The following is a 10,947-nucleotide window of genomic DNA, read 5'->3' on the forward strand; positions in this document are numbered from 1 at the left end:
TGCTAGACCTTTGCTCTTCCTCAGTCCACGTCTCTGTCAAAGTGGAGACTTGTTTGGAGGCTCTTCCTTGTTGCTGCCTGCCAGAGGGCTGGGTGTGGAGGAGGGAAATATATATCCAGGAGTTGTCACCTTCCCTTGGTTTAGGAGGAAATGCCCAGATGGAGCACAGAGGAAGGAGCTGAGAGAGCTTGACGTACTCAGCCACATTGCCTGTGGCATCTAAGCACTTAGCAGTGCAGCCATGGTGTCCCTGTCCCTGGGAGTTCTTGGCAGCCAGCCCGTGGGTAACACATCTTGTAAATATACCCACGCCCTAACATGGCTGGATGGTGCTGGACGGAGCTGTGATCTGTCAGGCCTCTTTGTAATGACTGGCCCAGTTCGCTTTTGAACCACTCTTAGTTCCAACCATAGAAAGAGAAGCATGATTTCATAGCCAGAGGAAAAGGAATTTATGAGGTCACATAAAAATAGATGTTCCTTTGGCAATGTCCCTTAGTAGGTAGAACCTCAAGAAGGCTAGAGTCCCAGTATTTAGTGAGAGATGCCACTTGTGTCTCCTCAGAAGTCAGCTGTCGCTGTCTTTGACCCCAGGAGATCCTTGGCACTGGTTTTTCAGTTTTTCTCTTTCTCGCTCTGGCTCTGGCTTTGTCCGTCTCTCTTCATCCCTTTCTTTCTCTGAAGCTGTTTGTTGCCCTCTGCCTCTGTTTTCTCATAGATATTAGTGTGCAATGTTTGCAGGAGGTAATAAATGCAGAAAACAATGATTCAAAACCTAAATTGACTCACTTCTGAATACAAACCAACTGGGAGAAGAAATAGAGCATGCCCTAGGACAAGAGAGTGATCCCGAACCTCTTTGTGAAGACAGGAACCCCTGAGTGTCCCATGATTTGAAACTGCTCTTACTTCTTTCATGAAAATGAGTCTCAGGTCCAGGTTTCACAGCAGAACCCGAGTGGCTGTTAGTAAGCGCCACAGGAGGGCTGCCTCCACCTCTCAAATCAGTGACCTTAATGTGGGCATCGGTCTGTCTCTGATCACACACAAACAAAAGCCATCACGACCCAGGAAACAAACGTCTGGATTTTGTAGTGTGGCGGAGGACAGCCACTGGCTGACCCCATACAGAACACTTGCTCCGTGCTGTGCTCTGCGGCTCAGCAGGGTTTCTGCTCTTTGTCTTATCACAAAGGTTGGAGGAAACAGACTCAGAAAGCAGGAATGCAGGAGGAAGCCAGCCAGTTTGCATAGCAGAAAGTCACGGAGGTTAGAGGTCTCAGGTGCCAGAACTCACAGATACTGTTTGGCTGTCTTGCCCTTCTTCTGTGTCATGAGGGGGGCATAGGGGAACTAGGGATGATAGAGTTCCCTGGTATAGGAAAAGAAGGTCCCGGATATGAATCTGACTGAAGCTTCTTATTCACCAACAGGTCTATGATATTGCATTTAGTCGGGCTGGGGGTGGCCGGGACATGTTTGCTTCTGTGGGCGCTGATGGCTCGGTGCGGATGTTTGACCTTCGTCATCTAGAACACAGCACCATCATTTACGAAGACCCACAGCATCACCCACTGCTTCGCCTCTGCTGGAACAAGCAGGACCCTAACTACCTGGCCACCATGGCCATGGATGGAATGGAGGTGAGTACCCTGCTCCGGGCTGCCCACGGCATGGCCTCCTGTCTGTGGCACCAGTGAGGGCAGCTAGAAGAGTGGTTCTCGGCCGGTGGCAGTTTCCTCTCCAGTGAAGTTTTAAAAACGTCAAGACATTTTGGATTGCCGCAACTCGGGGGCAGGTGGCAGTGCTGCTGGTATCTGGTGGGCGAATGCCAGGGATCCTACTAAACATCCCACGTACAAGAGTACCCCCCACCCCGCTCAAGAATGATCAGACCCAAAATGTCAGCAGCGCTGGGATTGAGTAAGCCTCGTCTAAAGCAAGGACTGTGTGTTAAGAACTTTTTAAAACTTGGAGCATTGGCGTTGGAGCCAAGAAAAGCAGTGTCTAAAAAGCAGACCAAATCGTATGTGCTTATGGTGCTGAAACAGGCACTTTTCCTCTTTGGTGGTCTGGACAGATTCTTCCAGCTTTAGCAAACAGACATAGAAATGACAACTCTTCGTGGCCTGTTTCTTAATAAAAGCAATGAAGTGTGGGTGGAGATGAAGCAGTGATTAACTTTTGGGGAAGCTGGTACCTCAGACTTCTTACATTTCAAATTCTGCTTTGGGGGTTGTGGGGAGAGGCCTCTCATTCTGTCCACTGAGCATGCGCGGAATTCTTAGTACAAGCACCAAACAGGACCTGGTCCTATTATCCAAACTCATGTTACCTACTCCTACTTCTCCCCTTCCTTATCAGTCTAAATGCCCTACGTTGCTTAAGACATAGACTACAAACTGCCTGTGTCTTTGCTTTTAGTCTTGTCTTTTTCCTCAATCCTATAGCTGCTTTTGGGCCCAAGACCCTCTGCCTCTATGGTCTTAAATCCACAAATGAACACGTTATGCTTTAGAATTATGTTTTCCTTGTGTAATGTCTGTTTTCCTGTTACACCCTGAAGTTCCTGAGCCGTTCACTTGTTATTTCTGCAGGTAGTGATTCTGGATGTCCGAGTCCCCTGCACACCTGTCGCCAGGTTGAACAACCACCGAGCATGTGTCAACGGCATCGCTTGGGCCCCACACTCCTCCTGCCACATCTGTACCGCAGGTAATCACGGTGGCGGGGTGTGGGGACAAGCCACAGGGAGGGCAAGGGGAGGAGGTCTCCCTCTGTCTCCTTAGAACTGTAATCATTGCTATTTCCAAAGGGTGGTTTGAGAGATTTAGCGAAGTAGCTCAACAGAGAGCCTCCCTCCACTTGTGAAATTGGAGTAGTCCACATATCCAGAAGATCCTGTACCCTCAGTGGTAGCAGAGCTCCTGCCCTATACTGTTTACATCACGTATCAGTTGTAGGCTGTACCTCCCTGAAATCCACGTTGGCCCAGAGGACTCAGATCCAGGACTGTGGAGAAGGGGGGCAGTGTCTCTTAGATGGAACAGAACGTTTGGGAATGGCCAAGGTTGGCACTCCTGGGGAGACAGAGCTGCCTTGCAATAGGCTTTGGAGGTGTTGAAGGCCCTGCGTGGCTTGATCAGTGGGGTGAGACTTACAGTCCCCACCTTACCATTTGCCAGACCGAAAAGAGTACCCCTTAAAAATATCCTGTCAGTGTGCTTTTATTCTAGGAATAATGTAAGTCTGTTATTAAAAATTAAAATAGCCTGGGTGGCTGAGTGGGTTAAGCCTCTGCCTTCGGCTCAGGTCATGATCTCAGGGTCCTGGGACTGAGCCCCACATCGGGCTCCTTGCTCAGCTCCTTGCTCAGCGGGAAGCCTCTCTCTGCCTGCTGCTCCGCCTACTTGTGATCTCTCTCTCTGTCAAATAAATAAATAAAATCTTTAAAAAAATTAAAACAATACTGAGGTATATAAAATAGGAAGGTGAAAGTCATCTTTTCTCCTTCCTGTCCTATGTCCACCTCAGTCCCACTCTCCATCGGTGACCTCTGACAACAGCGTGTCTCCTTCAAGACCTTTTTATGTGGGTACCTGCCTCCATATACCACCCACCAATATGAATATCTGCCCCTTTATTTTGTACAGACAGAATTCCACTCTCATCCCATGATGTTTTGCTTCTTATCTTTTTCATTTTTGATGCCTTGGGTTTCTTTCTAACATACTTTCTCCTTTCCTCACTCATAAGTAACATCCTCATTTCCTTGCTCATTATGAAGCCAGAGGAGCAGAGTAGTTTGGTGGTTTTGCACTATTTTGGTATTCATTGGAAAGGCATGAACCTTTTCCTGTTTCTGGCCCTCTCCCCATGCCTGTATGTCACTGAGGAGCAGTTAGGGGCCTTCTGCCTTCCTCTGCACCTCAGGTTGTGGGCTGACTCCTTCATGATTGCCTTCTCTTTTCCCAGGGGTGTGGCTAGGGAAGGGTGGGAGAAGGAAGACAAAAACGGTATGGTCCTTATTCCTGAAGAAGAATGGTACCAGTGCCCCCCAGTAGAAGTTTGTCTTCTGCTCCTGGTGGCTTCTTTTGCCCTGCTTGCGGCTGTGTGTGTTGTACCTTTCCAGAGTCCCTTCAGCTGAAGGAGCTGTGGCTGGAGAATGTGCTTGGTTAAGAGGGGCGCTGAGGAGAAGGAGCTTAGTGCTGTAGATGTGCTGAGCATTGCAAACAGCTCCCCAGAGCCCCTGACAGAGATTGTCCCTAGGAAGGGCATCTTGTACCTCGCCTGGGTTATAGGGCCATAGCACAAGGCTAGTGTTGCCCACGTGAGCATGGCCTGTTAGGCTCCTCAGATCTCCTGTGTATCAGAGACAGGTTTTCACATCAGGATGGGCTGATGGGATCAGGGGACACTGTGGTATTGAAGGTCGTTGCCTTTTTATTTTTCTTCCCTTAAGTCTAAGGACTTATTGTTTTGATTATGAAAGTGAATGACCACATTACAGATCACTTACCAACTGGTAAAAAGTAAACATAGCTCATAACTATGCCATCCTCATAGTACCACTGTTCTCATTTTGATATATTTTCTTCCAGTCCTTTTTCATGTGCTTAAGTATTTTTTTGAGGTGGTTACCTTCTTTCTGGTACTTCCCAGGGCAAAGAAGGTAGCTTTTCTAGGGAAAATTGTTTTGTTTTGTTTTGTTTTTTGGTGGGGGGTGGGATTGTTTTTAAGAGCACATGTCCACTGAGCATTTCACCTCATCTATGTAACACCTCATCAAAGTATAGAAGTTCATGATATGGGGTAAAATCCCATTAAGCTGAATCATCAGAGAGGGATCTTTAATCACTCAGGTACTTTAAGTGGCTGCAGATGACATGTTTGGGGATAATTTTTATATCCCCTGGTCCTTTCCTGATGCTTGCCCCAGGTGAGAGGTGCCCGTCTGGGTCCCATTCTGCCATCCTCACTCTGCTGCAGTGACTGGGGCCCTGGGACACATCAGAGGCTTTGCTCTGAGTCCTGGCTCCGCTGTGCACTGGCTGCATAGCTCTATGGCTTGGGGCAAGTGCCTGAACATTTCTGAGTCTCAGTTTCTTAATCTATAAAACAGAGGCTTGAAATAAAACCTCCCTCACTGGGATCTTGGTGAGCAAGTGCTTTGTAAACTGTGATCCCTTCACCCACTCCGAATGTGGGGACCGATTTCCTCCTTGCCTGAGTTGTGACCTTGCTGCTGGCTTTCTCTGTCACTAGCGGATGATCACCAGGCTCTCATCTGGGATATCCAGCAAATGCCCCGGGCCATCGAGGACCCGATCCTGGCCTACACAGCTGAAGGAGAGATCAACAACGTGCAGTGGGCATCGACTCAGCCCGACTGGATTGCCATCTGCTACAACAACTGCCTGGAGATACTCAGAGTGTAGCGTTGGCAGCGCCTTGCCCACGAGGCGGGGGCTTGTGTGTTTCCTGCCTCTGCCCCATCCCCAAAGTAAGAAGAAATGTGTTTCTGGTGGCCAGTATGTCTCTCATTGCTTTGCACCACTGTTACCAGAAGCTGCTCTAGGAGTTCCTGGCCGGTTGTCCCATCGCTGTCTGTGCCAGACTCAGTGCTGTGTGGCGCCTCCTCAGCCTAGGGCTGAGTTTTAAGATTTTCTCTCCTTTTCTCTTCTCCTTTGGTTCCTCCATTAAAATTTTCTGTATATTTGTTTGTCAGCTGTTGCGTTCATGAGCATTGCAGGCCCTGGCTGTGTTTGTTGTATTCATCTACCCCAGATGTCTCTTATCTGTCTGCTGCCCAAGGCGGCGCTCTGTGTCTGTGTCATGTCAGCACTTAAGTGGGAACAGATACCGGTTTGGAGTTGTCTTTCTTCCTGTTATCAGTGTCTTTAACAAATTTCAACTTTGTATATTTTTTACCTATCAGGCTAATTTTTTTACAAAAAGAATTTTACTCTTCCTGGTTTCTTCCTTTGTTTCATAGTCCACCCCATTAGCACTTCCTCTCTTCCCTCAGTGCCTGGATCTAGCACTGGGCCCTTGACCCCATGAGCAGTTTACCTTCTTGAATCACTGCCTGAGAGCAACGTACCTGAGCAGGAGTCCCCAACCGCCTCGGTGCTCTGAAGTCAGCCAGTTCTCTCACTTTTGTCTGAGCCCGGCTCTTCTCAAGGGCATTCTGGGCTCCCAAACAGATATGTGAAGCCTTCTCTTCCTCAAGTACCTCTGTCTGACCGCCCTGGGACCTGCTGGCAATGTGTTAGAGCTGAGAGAGACAGCGTGTCTGACTTGAAGGGAATGGTTTCAGAAAAGCTGAGCTTAGAGTGCATTTCCAGGACATAGTTTCCGAGCCTGTGTTTCCCTCCTGATGTAAGTCCCAGGCCATTTTCTCTCACGTCTTGAGTGATAGGCAAGCACAGTCTATAAGCTGAACTTCGGTATCTCTGGTTGGTTGGTTTACTGTGACTGATGGTTGGCCACTCTTTGAGTGAGAGGGTCCTGCTTTAGAGGCACATAGTCCGTGCCTTGAATTCTGAACAAGATCTCCTTTAGAGTGTGGGGGACTGTGAGCTCCTGGAAGGAGTGGACTAATGGGCTGTGATAATCCCAGGCCATTGAGTAAATAGGTAGCTGTGGGGCCAGCCAGTTAATGCGCATCTGTCAACCCTCCTGCACCACCCCTCAGCCGCCCCATCCCCCCACCATTAGGTAATGAGCAGTATTGGACTTGCAGGCTGCAGTGTCTGTTTCCGTTGCATGTATGAGTTCCATGGAGGGGGCTTGTGTGTGATTCTGGCGCTGGATGAGTCTTTGGGCAGGCAGGGTTTGGGACATGCTCAGTCTTGGGGGCCTTTGGTCTAGTGTGTTCTGCCATAGGTTTTTGAGCCCCTCTGAGTTGCACAGTGTTGAGTAGGGGAGTAGCAGACCTTAAAGCTGGTGGTTTTGTCCACTTGTGTTCTCACCTGCTTTTGAGACACAAAACAGTTTTGTTCTTCTGGGCCCTGAAACTCTTATGGTTGAGTCTCCTTTTCCAGAGCAGATGTATTTTTGTCTCCAAAGTCCCAGCTCTTTGCTTTACTACACAGGCGCTTGTCCAAAGAAAAAGACTCTTTCTTAGTGTCTTTCCCCTTCACTTTTTTACTTTCTTATTCCAATTTTGAGGCTCTTTAGCTGGCCCTCCACTTGAGGTTGGCTTTGCTGCATTTACTACCAGATTTGCACTGTGTCATTCAGAGGTGTAAAGTGAGCAGTTCTTGGTCAGAGCCCTCCTTTGCTTGTAATTGTATTTGCTGGTTCCAGGGTCCCTCTCCTAAGGGTAGCAAGTCTAAGTTGATGGTAGCTTGCTCTAGGAGGCCATTGGGTCCTTCCCCTGGAAAAGGGTCTGAGATGGAGGTCAGACTAGTAGGAGGGGCTGGTCCTCCTGGGGCAACGTTTAACCGCACTGAGTTCTATGTTCAGATTCCTTTCCTGATCTGCACTTAAGCATGGTCTGCATGGTGAGAAGATTTGTCAACTGGAACTGGAAAACAATCAGGGGAAATAATTAGTAATTAGAATATATTTGCATAAAGTTGTGATCACTCTGGAAACCAACAAATTTTGGTGGGTTTTTTCCCTTGCCCTGTGGGCTCCCAGACCTTTCTTCCCTCCCTAGGTCTTGCAGTGTGGTCCTCCTCCTCCTGGCATCCACCTGGGGCCCAGGTGAGACTCCCCAGTCTCCCTGCGCAAACACAAACATACTCACAGTTCCAGAGATGCCGGTGTTTTGAAGTCCCAGCTCTCTTACCCTCCGTTTACAACATAGGCCAGGTGGCCTCATGGCTGAGGAGAGGATTTCTGTAGTCTCAAGACTGAGAAAGCCTCTTAGCCAGGGATGCTCCGGGAAGCAGAGATCTGTTGTTGTTTCAAAAGCAAGTGTCTGTTGGTGGCCCTTCCATGTGCTCCTGTGGCCCCCTCTACCCCCCGCCTCCGTGGGGCCAAAGCTGCCTCTGTTTTCCTTGTCCACTCTGAGGGGACCGAGAGGTGCTGAATAAATTCGGCTTCAGGTTCCATATCAGGGAGTTGGTGAATAGATACAAGTCGTTCAGGGGCTTGAGTATTTATACCCAGAAGAGTTGGAACCCTCTCCTTCTAGGGAGGAATGGAGCTGTCAGTCAAGGACTTGAAGAGGGAAGATACTTGATCACTTGGTGAGAATTTCTTACCGGAATCAGGATCAGCTCTCAACCAGTTAAGTTTGGGGGTGGGGGGGTACAGAAAAAGTTGAGAGTCCTACAAGGTTTTGATGATGGTTTTGGCTGAAATTTTCAGAGGATATTTAAGATGTGGGAGAAAATCTGTGGTAAGTGTTTCTTTAGATCAAGGGAAAAGATATTAGAGGGCATGAAAGGTCTGAGGTGGCCATGGAATGAAGCTGTGCCCTCAGCCCGTGTCAGCCTTTTTGGAACTTTTGTCAGATAATCTGTGACACTGTCTAATTGTGGGGACAGGATGCCAGCTGGGGCAGAGGAGCCCCTTCCTGCAGCACTGAGCCATGGGTGATGTTAGTGGCAACAATCCGCAGGTGTTGGCAGTCTCGTGGCCATTCCTGATCATGGCTGTCTTTGGTTGTAGGCTTGTACAGAGCAGAGGAAGTAGAGGTGGTAAACAGTCCTGCCGATTTTCCTCCCTTCCCTTTTCTTTTTCTTCCTCTGGCCTTGCCCCCATGGAACTTTCTCCCTGCTGCAGCCTGGGCCTCAAGTCTGAGGTGGTAAGAACAGTTGGGACCTTACAGGGTTTACCACACGTCAGGGCCCTCCCCCAGTTTGAGAATGTGGCGGCTTCTTTGCCTGCCTGGGTTGGAGTAAGGGAAACCGTTTAAGTAGACGCCTCTCTCAAAGCAGACGCTTCCCTTTACTCCCTGCACTCCAGGATGAGGAAGGAAGGTCATGCCTGGCACTTAAGTTGGGATTTCCCGGGGAGAAGAGCTGAGCTGAGCGTCACTGCGAGCCCTGGAGAAGGTTCTCTGTACTGGCTGGGCCAGCTGCCCACAGTGTCTGCTGTTGCAGAGCCTTGCCCACCTTTCCCACCTGTACCCTCTTCTTCTCCCACCATTGTCATTGCCACTGGCTCTCAGAGTCAAAGGTGTGACTATACAGTGCGGGGCTGGTCCTCTCAGGCTACTTTGTGGATTTTATTTTTTAAGTCTGGAAACATGCGGGTGCCTTCCCAAAGAGGCTTGGACTGGTGTAAAACCAGAAACAAATAAGCTAGTGAAAGTGTGAACTCAAGAAGAAGGATGTTGGCAGTCTGTGTAACAGCTAGAAAACTTATAAGGACCCACCTTTAGGACAACCCATTGGCTGTGGACTCGTGGTGTCTGCTGTTGAAGAGAAACCCTCTCGCCTGGGGTTGGTTGTGGTAACCCAGTGTGCAACGAGACTTGTTGAGCTAAAGCTTTGACTTGGCTTGAGTTGAGTATGGATCACTTGCTTTGGTTCCTGTGTATTTTATGACCCTGTCAGTGACCTTCCCCCGCTCCTCCCCCGAGTGTGAACTTGTAGCATGATTGTACAAACCTCTATGTAGGAAATGGAGATTCCTTGTTCTCCGAGATGTTAATCTAGCCAATCAATTTCTGTCTCCTCTAGCCTAGTACGTCTGAACTTAATTTCTTGTTATATATTTAAACTTTTCCTCTATACTCTAGCTTTTGTGACCTCCCATGGTCAGGTGGAGAGGAAGCTGTCCCCTTGCAGAACTGTACTATCCCATTTTTCTTTTTTAAAATATTATTATCACAGGACTGATTGTACACAGGGCTTGTAATAAAATGTTAACACTGTGCTGTGAGACCACAATGGTAAATCTCCATTGAAGGCGACTCCAAAGGCACCTGAAAGTGGAGTGTTACATCTATGACTTTATTTCTTGCTTCCTGAGTATATTAAACCTAATTTTCACCCTTTCATTCTGTTTCAGCCTCCTGTATAAGAAGTACCGTATTTTCTGCCCATCACACTTTGTAATAAAACTTGAACATGTATAGATTGACTGAATTTCTTCTTGTGATGAATTCAGTTCTTCCCATTCTGCCACTGTGGTCATGTTCCAGAGACACTGGCTGGGTGACGAGAATCCCCCCAGCCCATCATACTATCTGACAGCCTGAGTCATTCCTTTTACTAAAACACAGAGCACCTACTCTGTGCCAGGGGCTGTGACCCTCAAGTTGCTTGCAGTCTCCCAGATAAACAGTTCCTGGCAGTGTTGAAACTATGGGAGTGTTTAGGCTTACTGGTTGCCCTGAGGAGGAGGTGATCCCCTATGTCTGGGTAGGAGCCAGAGGAGGTCAGGGAAAACTTCACAAGACAAGGGATGGTCAAACTGAATTTTGAAGGCTGGGTAGGAGTTCTTTGGGAATAGGGAAAGATATTTAAAGCAGAAGGAACATCCATGTACAACGTATAGAGGCAAGAAAGAATATGGCCATATTCAGAGAATTATAAGTTGATGTGGGGTTTTGAATGGGGACTGTCGCTAGAGAAGTAGGTAGAAGCCAGATCAGGCAGAGTCTTTTGTGCATTGCAGGAAGTTTAGACCTTACACCTGTATGAGATTTTGGAAAACTCACATAGAGGCAAGTCATGCTCAGAACTGCACCTTACTTAGGAGGTAGTGAAGAATATGCCCGTGTAGGGAATGAAACAGGGAGTCCATTCACCTACTGTAATAGGATCAGAGAAAGTAAAATCCTGAACTAAAGCAGGAGCAGCAGGGGAGGAAAGGACAGGACATAACTGAAGAGATTTAAGAGGCGGGGTCATCAGGATGCAGTCAACTGCTGGCTCTGAAGGATGACAAATGATAATTCCAGACCCTGTGGGTTTGGACACCAGGTTCTGATGCCAGCTAGGGTTTCCAAGTCCAAGCCGGTTTCCTCAGCCTACATCCCAA

The 10,947-nt window shown here is 48.3% G+C and overlaps 1 protein-coding gene across 1 annotated transcript in view; it reads left to right on the forward strand.

Annotated features, from left to right (window-relative positions):
- DCAF7 (DDB1 and CUL4 associated factor 7) overlaps positions 1-10,044 on the forward strand; it is a 30,813-nt gene extending 20,769 nt beyond the window's left edge. The window contains exons 5-8 of the mRNA XM_080827208.1: positions 1,434-1,643; positions 2,598-2,715; positions 5,266-5,503; positions 9,973-10,044. Coding sequence (XP_080683334.1) covers positions 1,434-1,643; positions 2,598-2,715; positions 5,266-5,438 — 501 coding nt within the window. The 3' untranslated portion in view covers positions 5,439-5,503; positions 9,973-10,044. The remainder of the gene's footprint in view (positions 1-1,433; positions 1,644-2,597; positions 2,716-5,265; positions 5,504-9,972) is intronic.
- Positions 10,045-10,947: the final 903 nt, after the last annotated feature.

Source organism: Martes martes (genome assembly GCF_963455335.1).
Source record: "Martes martes genome assembly, chromosome: 16".
In the NCBI taxonomy this organism is placed as follows: domain Eukaryota; kingdom Metazoa; phylum Chordata; class Mammalia; order Carnivora; family Mustelidae; genus Martes; species Martes martes.